At 38.6% G+C, this 22,608-nt stretch overlaps 1 protein-coding gene across 13 annotated transcripts in view; it reads left to right on the forward strand.

Annotated features, from left to right (window-relative positions):
- The window catches only part of rapgef1a (Rap guanine nucleotide exchange factor (GEF) 1a), a 185,163-nt gene that overhangs the window by 38,777 nt on the left and 123,778 nt on the right, over positions 1 to 22,608 (forward strand). For all 13 annotated transcript variants that reach the window (XM_063073490.1, XM_063073491.1, XM_063073492.1 and 10 more), the window contains exons 2-3: positions 19,723 to 19,865; positions 21,618 to 21,796. In XM_063073490.1, coding sequence (XP_062929560.1) covers positions 19,723 to 19,865; positions 21,618 to 21,796 — 322 coding nt within the window. The remainder of the gene's footprint in view (positions 1 to 19,722; positions 19,866 to 21,617; positions 21,797 to 22,608) is intronic.

Here is a 22,608-nt window from a genome sequence, read left to right on the forward strand (position 1 = left end):
CAAGAACCTGCAACAGGTTTCATTAGATTCAAAGGTCACTAATGATAAAAAAAATCACTTTCAAAACGTAAAATAGGGTCTCAAGAATTTTAATGTAAACATATTAGTGTCACTTTATAATAAGCTGATCAAGCAGATGGTGTACAAGATTACAGAACCTACCCATTTTGATGAAATCCAAAATAGAAGGGTAATGTGAGTACTGGATGATTTCCTCCTCTGGGTTACTACTCAAGCAACAAGTTTAAAATGACCCTTTTTGGACAGCTTATTACAAGCTTGCATAATAATTGTTGACATGATTATTTTTTAAGTCTTTAGTAGGTCATCGTGGAGAAGCCTTGATTGAAGGACTCTTGTGCTATCTAGTTTTGTGATATCTTGATGATGGGTGGGGGTGAGGTGGAGGAGGAATGGGGACTTTTATGTATAGTGACTCAGTTTATTTTAAATTATAACTACTATTTTGATGTCTCTAGTGGAAATACTTGCTGTTCTTTCAAAATAGCATCTATGGACAAAATTGTTGGAAAGTGACAATTTTCTACTGTGATTGTAATGTGTGTTGACTGTTGTCCATGATATTTCTGAGTAAAGCACTGTGAAACCTTTTATAATAATATCACTATTTCTTTCCCATTGTCAATCAAAAGAAAACAGTGGGACTTTGTGCTCTGTTCGTGTCAATTCTGCACTTATCTCTTCTGACTGGCAAAGTATCAATCATTAAGATGCACTATTGTTAGTGCTCTTTTGAAAGTATTTTTGTTTACCACTTTTCAATTAACTTTATTATAAAATGGAGATTGTGTATGAAGTTATTTATTTTTATGATGGCTGTTCAGAGGAAACGTGTTACACCAAATTCACACTTGTATTGGAGTCACATGATGACTGGAGAAAAATTATATCTAATTTTATTCAATATCTTACAAAGATAACATACTAGCACCTTGCACAGTATAAAACCCATCAAGACATCGGTGATCAGTCATAATCAGACTTATCACTTCCTTTTGTTCTATGTCCCAGACTTTGAGTCCCTCTTTGGTGAATCAGTGGAATTTGTTGCCACAGGTTGCTGTGGAGGCCAAGTCATTGGGTATATTTAAGGCAGAGCTTGATAGATTCTTGAGTAGTCAAGGCATAAAGGAATATGGGGAGAAGGCAGGAGACTGGGGCTGAGAGGAAAAATGGATCAGCCATGATGATATGGTGAAGCAGACTCATTGGGCCAAATGATCTAGTTCTGCAACTATATCTTATGGTCTTGTGTTGTTCCTATGGTGTCTCTGTGATTCTAGGTTCTTGTGCTGTTCCAGAGTTCAGTAAAGAGTTAAATCCATTCCCTAAGACCTATCTTGATTATTTTCCTCTGTTCTCCCTCCAGAGAGATGGTACCACTTCAATAATTGAGTCCAGGTCTGACCCATTTTATCCTAGTTGCTAGAGTGGTTGCAGCAACATGACCTTAATTTACAACTTCACCAATTGAGTTCCATCCTAGTTATTGGTACTGAGCCGGTCAGGTTTAGAAAAGTGCAGAATACTTGATCCTGACGGTTTGTACAGGGACCCAAGTTGTATCATATGGGTATTTTGCTCTTAATCTTGGCCACTTTTATTACTTTTGTCTTGGGGCAAATCATTTTTACACCACTACAACTAGTTCGTCATTTTCCTATTAATCAATCCTCTAAGAATCTTAATAAAGTGCTAGCTTCCCAATTTATTATCAATGAAGGTGGGAGAATGTTACATCAAGATATTGGCCTTTGTCTCTTGCCAGACTAGTACAGTTTATCAATCCTAAAATACGTATCTTGAATTTAATCGTTATCAATTGACATCTTTTTTTTAATATTCCCAGGAAACTTCATGGACTGTCCTTGTGTGTGCCAAACATCTTTAGCGTTTAACACACTGTCCATTCTTATATTCTTGATCATTGTTTTAACTTGTATGCATTTGATATAATGACTCATAGAAATGCAAATTATGGTTTTAACAGTTTTTCCTGACTATTGATTTTTGTTTTTGCTTGGTTATTGACCTTTATATTACCTAGGTCTGAACTGAACATTTTACTCAAAGAGCTAGGAAGCCCAGAGGTCTTCCTTTCTCCCCAAGCGTTTCATTAAAAGCCAGTCTTAGCATCTCAAGGTTCTGTTTTAACAAGCCTCTTCCTGATTTGCATGTTAATGCTTTCTCTCATAGGACCTGTGCTGTCTAATTCTTAAGGCTCATGTTGCTTCTTTCCAAAAGTCAGTTCAAAATGAATCACGATAGTTTAAGTTTTAGTACCCTATTTTATCCTCTGTATTCTCTGGTAATAGTGTATGTTTCTTGTCCTTTATCATCTATAGTGTTTTAAAATTCCTGGCTTGAGGTGCCCCCTTCACTAGCTCTGCGAGGGCAGATGGCCAATAAATTGCAGAGGTATAAAAGAAAATTGAGATGTCTCTGATAATTATTTGTTTTTAACCTTCTGTTTATTAGCTCCTTTCAAAGCTAAAGATGTAGTATATTTTGGACTCTTGAAGCTTGATGTCTTTCAACTTGATTGTAAAATATTTCAACAATTTGTTCAAGGAAAAGAAGATATTAGTTTTTGAATCTTTTGAGTGTTACATACCTGAGAGCTATTTTGGATTGATTGGATTATTTATGCCATATTGTATTACCTATCTTTAGATTTTTTTTTTGGCAGGAAGTAATTACTATTACTATTCAAAGTGCAAGTCATCTTTCATTTAACAAATTTAACGTCACTCTTTTGAGTATTTTTTCAGTTTTTTGGCAGGGTTAATTGTAGTTGTGTGGAGATCAGGATGGGGTGTGGGTGGGAGAATGTGTAATATAGGGTGGCAATGATAGTAAATCAATATTGCTTTGTCTACTAAATACCAATTAATTTTTTTAAGGTTTAAGTTACAGAACTTAAAAGAGCTATTGCAAAAGATGTCTAGCAATTAAAATAAATCCACTTGCCACTGGTTCACTATTGCAGTGCTCTTTGAATGGAATTCTGATGTAATTGAACATAGAGAATTTCTAAATGGGGTAGTTTATGGAAGGAACTGGATTAAAACCAGAATTTTGGATGGGTACAAAACATAGGATACTGACTATGGGTGGACATGGAGCAAGAGGGAATTTAATGCGTAGCAAGGGCAAAATTTCAAGCTCCATGCAGTAGATTTAAGGACCAAATACATATAATTAAGCAATGACTAGACCAGTGGTTCCCGAAGTGGACAATGTTGTCCCTCCTGGGGACGGTTGGCATTTCTAATTGAGTGATAAAGATGAAGGGATGTTGGGGGTTTGGGGGGCACTTGATAGCAAGGGGGCAGCTGAGGGACTACAGGTTTAATTTAAGAAATTAATTACTTATCGTTAGCATTTGATCCTCAGTGCCTCATAGCTGATTTTCATAATCACCTCATCTTAACCTATAGTTTCATTAGACCTTGCTTGAGGTGCATTATAGTTGTTGAAAACCAACGTGACACTGCTGTATTTGGCATGTCATGAGAAATCTGGACTGAAGAAATCTTGTTATTTGCCATTCACTACTGCAGTATGATGTTAGCTAGTACTATTCCCAAACTCTAATCACACAGTTCCTGTGAATTAGGGCCTGGTATTCAATGGGTTAAATTTCAGAAGCTGCCTTTTTGAATGGTCTCAACTGCATTTCTTTAGCCCACAGCTCCACTTTATGTACCTTCAGGTGGAGAGTCAGGTTTTGCCCGAGCTATGATGATGTCATAACTTTCCCCTCTATAGATCGCAGCGCTTGAGGTTGGACGTAAACAATAGGTGATTGACTGTGGTCATTATTCCATAACAAAAATGGCAGAAACAGACCAAATGAAAAAGAAATGTAAACAGTATAGTATCTGAAATATGGTTTTATGCCAGCACCATGCTACCAACAGCAGTCAATGTGTCTGTGTGAAAAAGATTTTTTTTTTCAAATGAAGCAGTGAAACTTTCCAGGCTTCTTGAATGTTTGAAGAGAATACACTGGTAAAGCAAACAAGAACTTGGGTTATTTTCAGTCACTTAGTGAAAACTTATAGAAACGGAACATGTGTTTGGCAGCACTTCAGATCAAAACAGTAATGGTTTGCGTGCTTCATACAACATTTCATCGCTCATTGCTGAATCTGGAAAGCCCTATTACAATTGGAGAAAAAAATATTCTGCCAGCAGTAGGAGAGGTTCTAAGTGGTTTTTGCATAAGTCACTAGACCAAATAAAGCAATTCCACTCAGTGACAACTCTGTTCAAAGACTAATAGATGAAATGTCTGAGAATGTGAAAGATACCTTTTTGAACATACTTAGGATAACAGGAATTTCCTCTGCAGTTGGAAATTGCTTATTTGTCAGAATTATTCACACAGCTTAATGAAATCAATCTTCAATTGCAAGTAAATGATGAAAATCTGATCAAAGTCAAATCAATTGCCTCTACATTTATATCCAAGTTAACCCTATTTAAGTGCGACATTAGCCATCATAACCTTTCCAATATCTGAGTCTCTTTGAGGTGGATGAAAAAGAAATAATACCAGATGATCTTTTAATATACAGTGCCCACCTGAGTGAGCTGCTCTAAAGATGTGAAGGAGAGAGAAAAGTATCTTCCCTTGATCCAAATTCTAGATTGGGTGGTAATTCCATTCCCAAACACTGGCAATAAGGAATTAACAGGAAGGATGGAGGAAGAACTGATCTAGCTACAAAATGATGTTGAGCTGAAGTCAAGGTTCAAAAAATCATATCCAGACTTTTGGTTGCAGAAAGAAATCTGAATGCTACCCTGAACTGTGGAAAAAGGTCAAGGTGTTCTTTTTTGCCTTCCCAACATCATATTTAGTGGAGCATGGTTTCATTGCAGTTGCCCAACTTTCAAAGGAACAAAACAGACAGTAGATTACTGCACGTTGGGACCTGAGACTCCTGAGTGGCGTTCAGCCTATCTTGAGAAGCTGATATCGCTGCACCAAGCCCATCCATCTCATTCAAAGGTGAAAAAGCAATGAAGTAGTGAATACTAATGTAGCTCTAAAATTGTTGATAAATGTTTTTACTATAATAAAGAAATCATTTTATTAGTAGCTTTAAGTATATCTGAATATATTTTGCATTTATTTGTCACAACTTTGAATTTGCAGTTTTTTTTTCCCACTGTGTATCGTATATCAAAATTCTTGATAGTTTTTATGTAATGGCCAAAAAGTGAGAGGGGCACTGGAGATGTGTTCTGGGAGCCAGGGTGGTGTGGTAACTCAAAGTTTGGGAACCACTAGGGTAGATGGATCCTTTTAAGACAAAATATTTCCCATCACCCTCAAAAGATTTTTTTTACAGTTACTATATTATAGTATCTTTAAACATTCATTTCTCTGAAGTTAGGAGTTTGGATTTGTTTAACTAGTAAGAGAAGTAAGTTACTCCCAAATTGTGACATTTCACAAACAAGCCTTGGAAGTTTATTAACAAAATTGATTTTGTAATTCAAAGTAATCTTTATTGGTTTATTTGCAGTTACTAACAACACAGCTGTGTCGCTAGTGGATGAAATTGTTGTAGAAGTAATTGGTTTCAAATTCCATTTAAAACTAACTATCAAATGGGGCCTTTGTATCTTCTGTGCAATGTTCCATTTGCAATATAGTTACAGTAGTAATTTAATCTCTAGTAAAGTGATTCCTTGGTGAAACACTATTCAAAACAGTGGATTGTGTAAAAGCACAGACATTAACTATTCAAAAGATCATGTGAATTCAAACCCAGCCAATTATCTAAACAAGTGAAATAAACAGTAATGATGCAATTGAGGTAATTAAAAATAAATCTTGCTTCTGGGGAAGCAAGATAAATAACCTTGAGCACAATGGCAGGTAATAACGTGTTAAAAAGGAAAGTTGTGTCGCATCTGGAATTCCAGTTCTGACGTAGTTGGGAATCGCGTACAAGGCAAGTTACAGCAGTGGTTTACCATTGCCTTCTGCCGGGTGAGTTTTTCAAAGGGATCACCAGCTCTTAACCCAGCACAGATGAAAGGCTGGCTGGCTTCGAACTCGGGACCGTCCGCCCCACAGTCCTGTGCTGATGCCACTACGCCATTAGCCGGGTCCAGTAATGTGTTAAGGTAATTATAACAGTCCACAAGCAATGTGGGTGTGATCCTAAATGATGTTACCAATCCTTTTCTGGCACTTTTCTGCACTCCTCTTTTTTACTATTTATTTTTGTAACTTGAGATAATTTTGTGTCTTGCACAGCACTGCTGCTACAAAACAACAATTTTTTACAATATTCTGTATGTCAGTGATAATAAGCCTTGATTCAGATTCAACAAGAATCCTGGTATGCAATTGTCCTATAGGTGGTTGAATTATAATTGCTTTAGTAGGGGGCCTGGCATCAGATCATCCTTCAAGCAAAGTGTGGATGAAAGAGGGTGGTGCAGTTCTCTCATAGCTGTGGGGGCCTCAATTTAATCCAGACCTTTATCTATGTGGATTTTGAATCTTAAATGACTGGGTGGGTTTTGTTAATTTGCTCTGGTACGCTGCATTCCAAAACATGTTGGTAGTTTATTGGCTGTTGTAAATTATCCCTTTATGCTGTTGTAGATTAATGACAGAGAATCAAAGGGGATCTGAGGGGCACGTGTGAGAGCAGATAGGTTGCAGAGTTGTACAGAAATAAGGAGAGAGGCAGTGGAATTAAAAGGTTTATCCACTGGACAACTGGCATGGGCCTCATGAACTGAATGACTTCCACCTTTGTTTTTAAGTATAAGGTGAGATGTTTGGGACCCCAGAGGAAAAAAAATCTGCATTCTACATTTTGAAACTTAATAAATTGTTTAATTTCTCTGTAAATTACTAAGATTATAATTTTTGTGATGCCTTTTAAGTGTTGCCACCCTCTATCGTTACAATCACATTTCTGAGCTTTACTCTTTTCCCCCCAAAATGGGACTTTTGAAATGTTCAGTTAGCTTGATGTTTGGCAATGCCTTTCATCACTTTACTGATTCAGAAAATACCGAATATGCTTCAGCTGGAGGTGTGAATGGAACATTGGGAAGGATCAGGAATGACAGTACATTTTGTTGAAGAGACAGGGGATTAAGGTTGAGGTAATTTTAACCTGCAGGGTCTCAAAAATCATTGTGTAAAGATAAAGTTGTTCTGGGAATGGTGTGAACAGCTTTCCCAGCATATGTTCTAAGTTGCACTGTCGTGTTTAAAAATCATCATGCCCACTGAACGATAACGAATCCCTGCGAGTATGCAAAACTGCACAGAACTGTGGGGTGGTGGGCAATGTTGGTGTAAAAGGGAAGAAATGATTTTCAGTTGTGATAAACGAGTGGGAGAAATCAGCAATGCGCAGTTGAATTTCTAAACATAGGTGGCTCTAATAAAAAGAAAGAGATGTTTCTGATAAGTGGAATCAGAAGATCAAACTGTGTCTGAACAGGAAAGGTGGAAATCTTGGATTACTGTAGCATTCCTATGCTCCATGGAAACTTCCTATGGAATTTTAACTCTTAGGTATTTACTAAAGAAAATACCAAAAACAAGTTGGGGGGGGGGCGGGGAAGAGTCTAATTTTAAATCTGAACAAATAATAAATTTTAATTACTCCACCTTATTATTCGGCCTGTCCTTTATGAACTCATGCTTTCGAATCATTCATTTCTTTTGAATTTTGATGTCATTTTGTTAATCATAATCAGTTTGGTAAACCATAAGGGGTAGAACATTGAACAGTACAGCCAAGGAACCACAGTGCCCCACAAAGTAGTGCCGAACCAATAAAATTAGGAATCAAATGGCCAACTAAACTAATCTCCCTTCTCTACACAATGTCCATATCCTTCCATTTTCCTCATATTCTTGTGCCTAAAAGTCACTAATGTATCTGCCTCTCCCACCACTCCAGCATATTCCAGGCATTCACCATTTTATGTATTAAAAAAGGGAAAAAATGCCCCTTGCATCTCCTTTGAAATTACGCCCTCTCACCTGAAATGCATACGCTCTGGTATTAGATATTTCAACCCTGGGAAAAAGATTTTATCTACTCTGTCTAAGCCTCTCATAATCTTGTAAACCTCTATCAGATCTCCCCTCAGCCTCTACTGCTCTAAGTTTGTCCAGCATCTCATTACAGCACATGCCCTTTGATCCAGGCAGCATCCTGGTAAACCTCTTCTGTACTGTCTCCAAAGCCTCAACATTTTTCCTATAGTGGGGCGACTATAGTATTGCAAACTGTTTGCAATACTTCTGATGTGACCTGACTAGAGTTTTGTAAAGCTGCAACATAACTTGTTGGCCTTTGAACTCAGTGTATTGACTAATAAAGTCAAGCATTCCATATTCCTTCTTAATCACTCTCAACCTGTGTAGTTACTTTCAGGGAGCTTTCAGGTTAAGAGAGAGAGCTATTATTGATCTATATTTCAACTGCCATTTCTGAAATTATTCTAATAGCAATATTCTAAATGAAGCGAAGTTTCAATATAGTCTATGTGCAGATTAAAATTGGTAGCTGTTTTAATTTTTTCTTATCTTTGGTATTTTTTGCCTTTGGTTCCATTCCATTTAAGTTTGCTTTAAGTAAAGATCAGTGGGTCTGTATCCAATCAATTTTTGGTGCACCAACCAAATATTAGTGTACATTCAAATGGTTTGATTTGAATGTTTTTTTCTTGGCATCCATATTTCATACAAAATATCCATCCTCTCCACCTGTGATCTTGCAACACAAAGTTGCTGCAGGCCAGGCAGCATCTCTAGGAAGACGTACAGTTGACGTTTCAGGCCGAGACCCTTCGTCTTTATTGGCCCCACTATTTTTGGTCTACCCAACAAAGGGAAACATCATCGCCACATATTCAATTTAGAAACATGCAGGGTAGACTTGTCTGGGAGGTTAGGTCCCATGAGATTTAGGAAGAGCTAGTGAGATGGATTCAAAATTACCTCAAAGATTGGAAATGGAGAGTAGTAGTTGAAAGTTTTTCTTGGAATGGAAGCTGATGACAAGTGCTATGCCACAGGGAATCATGATGGGACCTTTGTTATTTGTTGTTTATATAAATGATTTGTGTGCAAATGCACAAGGTTTGATCAGTAAGTTTGTGACTAACACAAAATTTGAATGTGTTGCGAGTGAATGTTATAGACTACAAGTGGATCTTGATTAATTAGGGAAGTAGACTGAGTGATAAATGAAGTTCAGTACAATAAATGTGAGGTGATGCATTTTGTAAAGTCTTGTACTATAAATTGTAGAGCACTGTGGGGTATAATGGAACAGAGGGACTTGGGAGTAGAATTGCATAGTTAATTGAAAGTGATGTCACAGGTAGACAGGGTGGTGAAAATGGCATTTAGCATATTGGCCTTCATTAGTCAAAGCAATAAGTTTTGGAATTGGGACATGTTGCAGTTGCATATATTGTTGGTGAGGCCGCATTTGGAGGACTGCGTGTAGTTTTCGTCAGCCTGTTAGAGGAAAGATGTGGTTAAACTGGAAGTAGTGCAGAAAAGATTATGGGAATTTTGCCAGGACGAGAGGGCCTGAGTTATAAGGGCGAGATGAACCAGCCTAGATATTTTTTTTGGAGTACAAGAGAATGAGGGGGCACCCTAATAAAAATGTTTAATTATGAAGTATCGATGAGGTGGATGGTAATGGTCTTTTCCCCACGGTAGGGGAATTCAAAAATAGGGTCGGAGGGGAAAGATTTAAAAGGGACCTGAGGAGCATTTTTTTCACGCAGAATGATGAGTATAGGTTTCCCCTGCCATCCTATGAAACGGTTCGTAAGCGGGAATGTCGTAAAGTGAAGAAGCAATTACCATTTTTATATATATGGGAAAAATTTGTGAGCGCTTGCTGACCCAAAAAAATAACCTACCAAGTCATGCCAAATAAGACATAAAACCTAAAATAACAGTAACATATAGTAAAAGCAAGAATGATATGATAAATACACAGCCTATATAAAGTAGAAATACTTTTCTACAATCATTGCCGCACTGTCCACCGTAGCGAAAGTCTCACGCAAGCGCTCTCGGCAGAAACACGGCGGAAGCGCTCTTGGCAGAAACATGGCGCAAGTGCTCTCAGCAGAAAATAACCTTTAAGCTATGAAGCTGCCAAATCATACTGAATAACACAAAAATACACAGCCTATATAAAGTAGAAATAATGTATGTACAAGTGTAATATCACTTAGCGGAATCGGGAAGACAACGCCGAGCACACTGTTGATGGTGTGATAGGCTGAGTCGTTGGAGATTGGGGTGGTGCAGTGGTCCCCACCCTTCAGGCTGCGGATAGATACCGATCGGCGAAGCATGCAGTGGTGCAGCAGTAGCCGGGACGCACCCAGCACATCTTTAAGAAAAAAGCCGAAATAGACAAGCTAATTAATTAGGTGCCACCCGGCACGTAAATGTTGGCCCAGCTCAGAGGCGACGCACAATTGCATCAGGGCAGGCAGGTCATCTTCTTCTATATCTGCCTGCCTCGATGTCGAAGGTCGAGGTTCGTCGTCTGCTGTGGCTGATATGGAAGGCTTGAAAAATGACAATATACTTGACTGCTTAGCCTCGCGCATTTTTCTATCATACAGTTCTTTGTAAGCACTCAAACCATCTTGCAAGTATGCCCTAAACCTACATACCCTTTCAAAATTAAAGTCGTACTTTTCTGCAATCATTGCAGCAAAAATCCCACGCAGTTGCTCCACGTTTAGTTCCTGGACGACTTCACTTTTGGTCCGTTCGCTACTGCATTCAGTTTCAATTATTATCCTTTCCTGTTCCAATTGCATCAGCTCTTCATCTATCAGTTCTTGGTCATGGGATGCCAAAACCTCTTCAACATCATCTTCGTCAGCTTCCACAAGCCAAACTCACTTTGTCTTTACTTCGTTCACCACGATGGAAATGCTTAATCATGTCTAGTTTTAAGTTAAGTGTAACACCCTTATGAGCTCTTTTAGGCTTTTCTGATTCTTAGAACTCATCTTGCTAACGGATGCTCAAGATAAATCGAGATAAAGCACAGATGCTCACAGGTGCGTGTTTAAGCAATGCTGGCTAGAATGCAGTTCCGGGGGAGGAGCTTGGCTGCTTGGGGCACACGCTGCCTTTTATCGCATGCTACCTTTTTTTGTAAAAGTGAAAACACCCTCTGTTAGCGAAAACAGGTAACTAATGTAGGTCTTTCGTAACAGCGAGGTTTCATAAAGCAAACATTCGAAAAGCGGGGGACACCTGTATATGGAACGATCTGCCAGAGGAAGTGGTTGAGGCAGGTATAATAGTATAATTGAAGACTTGGGTAGATATCATTTTGATAGGTACACGGAGGTGTGGGGCTGAGAAGGATATGGGCTGAATGTAGGACATTGGGACTAGCTGGGAAGGAAACGTAGTCGGCATAGACTGGTAGGGCCAAAGGGCCTGTATCTACGCTGCATTGCTCTATATATTAGAGGTCATGATCAGTGCAGTTTGATCACCTTGACAACAAGCTGACTGTGACATTGTTTATTGGCAGTTTAGAGTACAGATGGGCAACGGGGAAATGTCCTGTGGATTATACAGAAATTTTGTTGTAGTGCAGTGTTCTAGATAAATGTAACGCTTTCTAATTTTTCTGCATAAGCCAGGCGGTGTCATTTTTGTGGTTTCTGATGTATAGAAGAACTGGGGGAGTGTCTCAAGGCATCATTTGCAAGGATGTTATGTATGAAATGTAGACGCCTCTGTATTAGTGACTCATCTTTAAATGGTGTGAAGATTCACTTGTCTAATTATGAATTTTATTAATTTTGTTGATTGTATTAGTTTTGTTCAGAGATTAGACTTTTTGGACGGTGAGCTGACCAGAGATTTTGTGGACGTGAAAGAGACACCCAGATGGTATGTTGCCTCCCATGTACCAGGGATGTCTCGGATTGGGTCCACAGCATTCTAAAGGGGGAGAGTGAGCAGCTAAAGTCATCGTACATGTTAGTACCAATGACATGGGTAGGAAAAGGATGGAGGTTCTGAAGAGAGGATATATGGCATTAGATGGAGAACTGAAAAGTAGGGCCTCCAGGCTAGCAATCTCTGGATTGCTGCCTTTGCCACGGGTCCAGTAAGAGTAAGAATGGGATGATTTGACAGAACTAAAGGGAATTGCAGATAATGAGAGAGGACCTGCCCAAAGTTGGTTGGAGGGGGACACTATCAGGGTTGATGACAGAATAGCAATGGCTGGCGGTTTCTGGCAGCATTTTGCAAGGTGCAAAACGGATACATCCCAAGGTGAAGTATTGTAATGGGAGGATGACACAACTGTGGGTAACAAGTTAAGTCAGGAAAAGAGAAGGCATATGATATAGCAAAAATTAGTGGGAGCTTTTTAAAAAAAAACAGAATGCAACTAAAAAAAACTTTGAGGAAAGCAAATAAGAAATATGAAGGTAAGTGAGCCAATAATATAAAAGAGGATGCCAAAAACAAATTCAGTTATATAAAGAGTAAAAGAAAGGTAAGATTGGATATCAGACTGCTGGAGCATGACGTTGGAGAGATTATAATGGTGGATGCATTTAAGAAGTATTTTGTATCAGTCTTCACTGTGGAAGACACTAGCAGTATGCCAAGAATTTGACAGTGTCAGGGGGCAGAAGTGAGTGTAGTTGTTATTAATAAGGAGAAGATGGTGGGAAGCTGAAAGGCCTAAAGGTAGATAAGTCACCTGGATCAGATTACTTTCAGCACCAGGGTTCTGGAAAGGGTAGCTGAAAAACTTGTGGCAACATTGGTAATAATCTTTCAAGAATTACTAGATTCTGGAATGGTTCCAGAGGAATGGAAAATTGCAAATGTCACTTCACTCTTTGAGAAGGAAGGGAGGCAGAAGAAAGGAAATTAATTATATGCTAGTTAGCCTGACTTCAAGTGGTCGGGAAGATGTTAGAGTTCATTATAAAGGATGAGGTTTCAGGGTACTTGGAGGCACATGATAGTATAGACTGAAGTCAGCATGGTTTTCTGAAGGGGAAATATTGCCTGACAAATCTATTGGATTTCTTTGAGGAAGTAACAGGTAGAACAAAGGAGAGTCAGTGGATGTTGTTTATATAGATTTTCAGAAGGCCTTTGACAAGCTGCCAGACATGAGCTGCTTAACAAGATGTAAACAAGGAAAGATACTAACATGGATAGGAGATTGGCTGACTGGCAGGAGGGAAAGAGTAGGAATGAAGCGGGCCTTTTATGGTTGGCTGCCAATAACTAGTGGTGTTCCCACAGGTGTCTGTGTTGGGGCAGCTTCTTTTCATGTTTTATATCACTGATTTGGTTTTCGGAGTTGAGGCCTTTCTGGCCAAGTTTGCAGTCAATACAAAAATAGGTAGAGGGGTTGGAAATGTTGAAGAAGCAGGAGGCCTGCAAAAGGTCTTAGACAGAATGGGAGAATGGGCAAAGAAGTGGCAGATGGAATATAGTGTAGGGAAGTGTTTGGTCATGCACTTTGGTAGAAGGAATAAAGGTGCAGACTATTTCTAAACAAAGAATTTTCAAAATCAGAGGTGCTAAGGGACTTGGAAGTCCTCGTGAAGTCCTCTAAAGGTTAACCTGCAGGTTGAGTCGGTGGTAAGGAAGGTAAATGCAATGTTAGCATTCATTTTGAGAGGGCAGGGATATAAAAGCAAGGATGAAAAACTGAGGCTTTATAAGGCATTGGTCAGATCACACTTGGAGTATTGTGAGCAGCTTTGAGCCCCTTATCTAAGAAAACATGAGTTGGCATTGGTGAGAGTCTAGAGACTACAGGAGAATGATTCTGGGAATGAAAGGGTTAACATATGAGGTGCGTTTGATGGCTCTTGTCCTATACATGCTGGAGTTCAGAGGAATTGGGGGGGGGGATCCCATTGAAACATCGAATATTGAAAGGCCTAGATAGAGTAGATGTGGAGAGGATGTTTCCTACAGTCGGGGAGTCCAGGACCAAAGGGCACAGTCTCAGACTACAAGGATGTCCCTTTAGATTGGAGATGAGAGGAAATTTCTTTAGCCAGAGTGTGGTCTGTGGAATTCATTGCCACAAAAGGCTCTGGAAGCCAAGTCATTGGGTACGTTTAAAGTGCAAGTTGCTAGGTTCTCAATTAGTCAGGGGATCAAAGGTTATGGGGAGAAGGCAGGAGAATGGGGTTGAGAGGGATAATCAGCCATGATGGAATGATGGATTCCAATTCTGTTTCTATGTCTTATGGCTAGGTGCTTGTCTCATGTGAGTCGGAGCATCTTCTAAGCCATTCTCCTTTTAATATATTTAACTTATTTGGAATATTTATATACCTCTTTTTTTCTGTGCTATTAAGCTGAAGATTATAATCAATGTTTGGATACAATTGTGGGCATAAATTACCCTGTTGGATTGAATAACTGACCAACTTTGTACCCACTCTATGGGTTGCACCATTGGTTGGAAACATTATCTTTGCTTCTTAACTCTTTCATGATCTTAAAGATTTCAATCTGTTAACTCTTTGGTCTTATTTCCAGAGGAGAAGGTGGGCAAAATCCTTTTCAAACAAAAAAGAACTTTAGAGAGCGAAATAGTTAATGCTTTAGTTTAGTGGCCTTTCATCAGAAAATCTGAGTATCATTTTGCATTTGGAAAGCAAATTTGGATCAGCATGCTTAATGACGAGTTAATTCCAAAAAGCGTGCATGATGGAATTTAAACTTCAAATCATTCGATTTGTAGTAGAAAGTGACAGATAGTTTTATTAGTTGTGGTATTTTGTTTGCCTGAGTTGTGTTCCAATTTATGAAATGTTTACCTGAAACTATATCACATTATTACACAATTACTAAATCACATAATATTGATGTTGGAATTACACTTTTAAAAATAAAAATGAGCCAGTATCAGAACCCATATTGCAAAAATTTCCGTAAACAGCATTTCATCTTACAGATAGTCAGAAGTAAGCATTGGTTGCTTGGGACTAATTTTCTGAAATTTGCTTAAGAAATACCACAATGCAGAGCTGTGATTTGTTAGAGCACTCTTAGCTGGTCAAGGCATGCTGTTTGTGGGGAGGGAGAGGGGGGAAATTGGAAAAAAAAAGACAGAAGAAATAATTTAAACTTGTGAGTGAATTAGTCCATCTTGCATGCTGGATGCAGCCATCCTGATCATAGTTGCTCAGCCATTGAAGGGGCAGTGCCTTAGTTGTTTATGCATAAGAGTGCAGTAGCACACTCTGTTGCCATTGCATGTGGTTCGCAAATTATCCTTGTAAGTTTAGCTGGAGAGCAATGTCATCAGCACATTGTAACCCAAAGTCATACTGCTGTAAAGCAGAACAAGCCAGTGCAGAATGCCATCCAGGGGGGCATTGCAAAAAAAAGATTGTAGTCAACAATCAGACTTAGGTTGTCAAATTTGTATAATCAGGCACGTCACAGCAAAAAATATGATTAGTAATGTTATTATATTGCTTTACCCCATTAATAGAAGTTTAACAAAAATTGTAACCCTTACAAAAAAAGTTCATGCATGAAAATATTAGCAATCCATGACACTTAAGTGTCCAGAAAGTTGTGAAGCCATGAAAAATCCCACACAGCAAAGACCATCAATCATCCAATGTGTGAAAAAAGAACAAATAGTGCAACCAGTTTTAAATAAAAGTAAACAAGTTATACACAGAACATGAACCTCAGTTCCCAAAAGTAAGTCCACAGCCGTGGAGCTAGTTCAGCGCTGAGGTGAATAAAGCTGGTCCAGGAGCCCAACGGCTGAAGGGCAACGACTACACTCAAATCTGGCAGTGTGGACCCAAGACCTCCCACACAATGGTAGCAGTGAGAAGAGAGGGAGACAGGTCAAACACAGGCAGATGGGACAGGCTCAGGTGGGGGATCCTAGCCAACATGTTGTTGAAGGTGGAGAGCAACTGTTACACATGGTTTAAGTTCACACCTTTTAAGACAATATGATCATGGGGAAAGTTAGGAGCATCTTTACTTTCTTGTAGCACTAGAGTAAAAAATGGCAAGAGCATTTATAACCAACAGAGGATAGTTCTTACAGTTTTTCAGTGGTACCGTAAATTGCTTCCCATCAGTGAATCAATGAGTATGATTAGCAGCAGCCTGAGAATGCTCCAGCATCCTCAAAACCACCATGGTTCCTCCTGTGTAAATGAGATGGTCCTTTTTTTGGGAAAGGTTGTTGCCAGGTGCTACCTGACCCCATGCTTGTCTACCACGCAGATCATGAATACGCCAATGAGCAACTGCCTATAATTTGAAAGTCAAAAAAGGTGGCTTGGTAATAATTATCACTTTCCATAGTGGTTCATTTCATACTTTTTGTCCAACACTGAAACCTTACTCTGAGGAATGAGACTTTACAAGCATTGCTGATGATTAACAATGGTCCAGGCCACTCACAGAAGCCTCCCAGCTTGTTTTCATAAGCTGGTATAAGTTTCCACATACTTCACCCAGCCTATGTACCAGGATGTCAGATGCTCCCTAAGGGGATTCTGAAGGTCATGTAATGCCATTGATTATATTTGTGTATACAGGGTGGAAGGTGTTTGGTCGAAGCTAGGACCAGAGGTATTTGACGCTGTTGAGGAAGGGTGCATTATCAGTAACATTCAACATACCATCCAAATCAAAGTCAAAGTTGAACAAGTCAAAGTCGAGAATTTGGGTTTGCTGTGCTCTCATATTACAACTAACCTAAGGAGTACCACATTCTCTGCTACAGGGGAAACACATTGTGAGTAGAGGAAGCAGACTATAGAAACATAGAAACATAGAAAATAGGTGCAGGAGTAGGCCATTCGGCCCTTCGAGCCTGCACCGCCATTTATTATGATCATGGCTGATCATCCAACTCAGAACCCAGCCTTCCCTCCATACCCCCTGACCCCTGTAGCCACAAGGGCCATATCTAACTTCCTTTTAAACATAGCTAATGAACTGGCCTCAACAGTTTGCTGTGGCAGAGAATTCCACAGATTCACCACTCTCTGTGTGAAGAAGTTTTTCCTAATCTCGGTCCTAAAAGGCTTCCCCTCTATCCTCAAACTGTGACCCCTCGTTCTGGACCTCCCCAACATCGGGAACAATCTTCCCGCATCTAGCCTGTCCAATCCCTTTAGGATCTTATACGTTTCAATCAGATCCCCCCTCAATCTTCTAAATTCCAACGAGTACAAGCCCAGTTCATCCAGTCTTTCTTCATATGAAAGACCTGCCATCCCAGGAATCAATCTGGTGAACCTTCTTTGTACTCCCTCTATGGCAAAGATGTCTTTCCTCAGATTAGGGGACCAAAACTGCACACAATACTCCAGGTGTGGTCTCACCAAGGCCTTGTACAACTGCAGTAGTACCTCCCTGCTCCTGTACTCGAATCCTCTCGTTATAAATGCCAGCATACCGTTCGCCTTTTTCACCGCCTGCTGTACCTGCATGCCCACTTTCAATGACTGGTGTATAATGACACCCAGGTCTCGTTGCACCTCCCCTTTTCCTAATCGGCCACCATTCAGATAATAATCTGTTTTCCTATTTTTGCCACCAAAGTGGATAACTTCACATTTATCCACATTAAATTGCATCTGCCATGACAGGTAACACTAAATCTCTTCAAAAAGGATGTATTGTAACTTGATCTGTCCTGGTAGGAAGAACCACAACTTGGCTCATCCGTCAGTTGTCTTATCCACCTTGTCTCCTACTTCTCCACTCTGTAATCACGTTCATTTATGTCATTTTGTATTTATGATTAATCTCATTTGATTAAATACTGTATAATTATTCTCAACAAAACATTAATTTATCATTCATATAAAGAAAAATTAGTCTTGTAGGTCATAAACAAGAGAAAATCTGCAGATGCTGGAAATCCAAGCAGCAGACACAAAACACTATGGGGGAAAAAAGTACATTTGATGCTTCGGGCTGAAACGTCTACTGTATTTTTTCTGTAGATGCTGCCTGGCCTGCTTAGCTCCTCTAGCATTTTGTGCGTGTTGCTAATACTTGTCGGTAGCACACCTGCATGTACACAATAGTACAATGAACGCATCTGTAGTTGATTCAGTTAGCACTCTAATATTGAATTGCTAATTGAGAAGTGCTGTAATTGGAATTTTACTGTGCCTCTGAGAAATGGTGGTTCATGAATGATAACTGTGCTATACGTGATCTTTATGATGAATGTTTGGGGACATGTTGGCAATTGCACTGAAAGACCTTATGAGGTGATGTCGTAACATTCATGAAATTAAGTAGGAGGATATCTGTTTTCTGGTCAAATGGAAAGATGGTACCTCAGGAATTTTAGCATGCCTACAGCACTGTGCTAGTATTGCAGCCTTGGTTATAAGTTAAGAGGATCTATCTGGAGTTTTCCAATAGAACATTGATACTCTCTTGTGTAAACTTTCCAAGTCACATTTGTTATACTTGCAACCCATTCTTTGTGGTTAGCTGCAAACCCACTGTGCTTGCAGTGAGATGAATTTTAAAACTGCCAACTAGCCTTTTTTAGAGTGAGAAATTGGATAAAATTGTATGAGGGTTTTCTGTGCTGTTCTCTTCTGCATTATTATTTTGTATGGCTATAAACGTATCTCTTAAGGCAGCCAAGACTGGACAATCCTACAAAATCAATGGAAAATTGAAGGATAAGATAAACCAGATTTTTGCTGAATTAGTTCGAGAAGCAACTGGTGTGTAAATGTCCTTTGGCTTTTCCAAAACCTTCCAAAGTAACAAGTTGTTTTAAATTTTGAAATCAGTTTTATTATTTCCTTTGTTAACTCCGTCATTTATTGATCTGACATTTAAGACACCATTTGCTGTGGATCAATCTTTTTAGATTTTATTTAAAATCTGCTTGGGTGTTTCGTGGCCAGTTCATGATCTTCTATTTAAGAACAACATTGTCTTATTTTATGGGTAGACCCTTCCTTGGATTGCCTACAAACCTGTTGCAAAATCTTTTAATGTACAGATTGGTAAATTACAGGTACTTAGTCCCAGGTCAATTCATTTCATTATTCTCCAGAATAAATTTAATGTTGTGTTTGGATGACTTGAGGTAATGCCTCTCAGTGTACTTCCACTGCATTGGATATAATATCTATAAAGAAATGTGAGTTCTGCCTCCAGAGATGGAAACTGGGCAACCTCTTCTTTTCTGATTAATCACCAAGTGCTGAGTTAAACCATTGAACTGCACACCATTAAATACTACACACTAAGCTGGAGGCGGAAATGAAAAGATTGGTCTGCAAATAGAAAATCACATGATATTTTCAAACATTTCTGGCTTCATTACACACCAGCTGTAGTGATACTAGACCACTGGACATTGTGGAATCCCCTTCTGTTCATTTTACAAGCCTTGACTAAAGGATATCTCTTCCTCCTGAGTTATGCAGGGAATTACCAAGTTGATTCCCGCAGGTGCTTACACTGGAATAGATAGATCCAGAAAATGATTGATTTCCTGTGTTTTATTATCATGGAATGGTAGATTTTTTTTGCCTCCTTTAATCTTTATTCTAAAATTGGATTGAGGTTTGAGAACTGTCTTTTGTTCATTGTGTTCCTTTTTCCTTTTCCAGATTCCCAACGCTCCCACCTGAGCTCGTTCACCATGAAGCTAAAAGACAAATTTCATTCACCAAAAATAAAACGAACTCCCTCAAAAAAGGGAAAACCGGTAGAAACAACTGTTAAGACCACTACAGAAAAGCCTCCAAATAAGGTCAGTTTCTCATTTTATGCCTTTTGTAAGGGATGGGTGAAGACAAATTATGCCTATTTTTAAATTTTAAGTTACAGGGTGCGCGTATTAAAGAGATGAGCTCCTCACATTCCGTTCGCACAACCCAAGGTTCAAGATTTTGTCTTTTTCAGAAATTTTACTTAAGCAATTTCTTTATGTAGTGCTGGCCTTTTTCATCTAATTCAAGCTTTGCCATTGAGACTGGCATTTTATTTAGTCAGCTGCAGGGCATTTCCTATTATTGATAGACTGGACTTCTACATTCATTGTCTTTGCCAGGTTAATGTTTCTTTTGAAAGTGTATGATTATTGTGGCAGAACTGACCTGAGGTTCAGCTAAAGTAACAAGGAAATCAACAAATAGATCCATTGATGTGTTGCTGATTGTGATTAGAAAACTTTGAAGGAATTTGAATCCCAGTGCTGACATTTCTTACACAAGCAGAAGAGTACAGTTTGCCCTTTTTAATGGTTGTCCAAGTACTGGAAATTCACCCTTACTTAAATTCACAAGCCACTAGCAAAAGAATTGAGATTGGAATAAAAATTGCTCCTATGCAATCTATGTGGGGGTGGCGGGGTAGGGGAGAAAGCAAAAAAAAAATAGACAAGTAAACTTAATTTATCTAAGACAATTATCATAGGCTGCCAGTTAAAATAGGCTGAGAGGCCACTTGAAGGATTTGCTTTTGAAAATGACAAGGTAGTCTCTTAATTGATACTTATACAGCAACACTTTCTCAAACAATGTAATATAGATTTGTCAAAACAATAATCTTTTCTCTTTTTACATACTGTCAAACTTTATAGACTGAGCACAAGGGGGGTATTACTGTTGAGAGAAAAACTTACCATGGGAACTCATTTCCACTTGTTTGTTATTTATTGTTGGGTGGGGGGGGGAGTTTAGGTTATGGAAAATCGTGATAGGGACAGTTTTTAGGAGCATACTTCTTCCATAACACTGTAACTAAAATTTGTCTTTGAGTGCTAAAGAGATGTGGATGTACCTGAAATAATATTTTAATGACTTACAAATAAGTGGCTTATAGAAATGTAAGTTAATCAAGCAGAAGATATAATCAGCCAGAAAATCTTTCTGGGATCTGTCATGTGGATTTGGAAAAGGTAAACTTATTAATTGCAGTTGTGGTGGGCACCACTCCTGCTAAGTTTTTAGTCTGCAGCAATTTGTAGTTGGGTCCCTCTTTTTATTTTGCAAGTTGTTAGTGTTTATTTTCTGCTTGAATTTTGCTGCAGTTAATTCTTGCTTGCTTAAGTACAATTTCACTAAAAGAATGTGAATCCAGTTACCTTGTATGAGAGTAATTTGAGTTAGTTGCAAGTCAGGCTTTAAGGCAGTTAAGATTAGAGTGCTGCCGTGAAATTGGCTTCTGACTAGTTTCCAGTGTGGCTGCAAAGGTTACCTGCAGAAAGAGATGAAGTATGTTTCCTATTTGTCAGAATTACCTTGGATACAAAACTGAGTGGTTAATGACCAGGTACTGTAATAAATGTATTAATTATTAGCAGTCCTTAATTACACGTGGGTAAAATAAACTTGCACATATTTCTTCACACAGTTTTCAATCAATTTTGATTTCACACCATAACTAAAATGAATTAATAATGAGTAGCTTGTTCTTCCACTTTTTATCCATGATGCTTTCATACTGACCTACTGTTTTTGACTTTCATGATTCTAATTTTCTTTCAATTTATCTTTTGCAGACTTTAAACCGGCTAGAGGAACAAGAAAAGGAAGTAGTCAGTGCACTGCGGTATTTTAAAACCATTGTTGATAAAATGGTAATTGATAAAAAAGTACTGGAGATGTTGTCTGGATCAGCCAGCAAAGTCTTAGAGGCCATCTTGCCATTAGTACAAGTGGACACACGCATTCAACAAAGGTAAATGAGTAACATAGCTTCTGGAATTGTGCCATGGGCAAGAATGCCACGGGAGGATAGAGGCTTGTGCTATTTTCCCAAGACAGCATCTCTTAGCAAGTAAATACAGAGGTGTTTGGTCTGGAGGATTGAGGGGTGCTGTAACAACTGTGTGCTCTGAGACAGTGCTAAATGGGAAAAATCTATATCAACATTTTCATTGTCAATTTCCGTGTTCACTTCATGATAGATTTTTTTGGTTAACATTGTCTACATAATTATAGTTTCCTATCAGTAGTTAAGCATCAAAATAATATCCAGTTGGTATCTGTAGTATTACAAAGCTATTAATGTTCTACTATTAACAGATAATATAATATATATAACTGAAGATTAATTGTATAACAAGAAAACAAATTATTTGCTTGTTCCAGTACAATCATGGCCTTGCTTTCATTCTGCACCTTCTGAAGATGATAGTTTCCCACCAGTTTCTCTCCCTTACATTGTGACACGCTTTCTGTTTGAGAAGAAATTGAAATATAAAATTATACTTCTTTGTCACTTATAGCTGTTAATCTTTGGAAAGTAACAATAATATTGAGTAACACACACAAAATGTTGGAGGAACTCAGCAGTTCAGGCAGCATCTGTGGAGAGGAATAAGAGATGACATTTCAGGCCGAACCATCAATTTTTTATTCTTCTCCTTAGATGCTGTGCAGTTTATCAATACATGAAAGTCTGTTGCACTTAAGTATAGTTTAAGAGCATCTTAAGATCTCTTGCCATTTACGACATGAACTTTGATTATAATGAATTTCAGTTGTACA

Source organism: Mobula hypostoma, chromosome 21, assembly GCF_963921235.1.
Source record: "Mobula hypostoma chromosome 21, sMobHyp1.1, whole genome shotgun sequence".
In the NCBI taxonomy this organism is placed as follows: Eukaryota; Metazoa; Chordata; class Chondrichthyes; order Myliobatiformes; family Myliobatidae; genus Mobula; species Mobula hypostoma.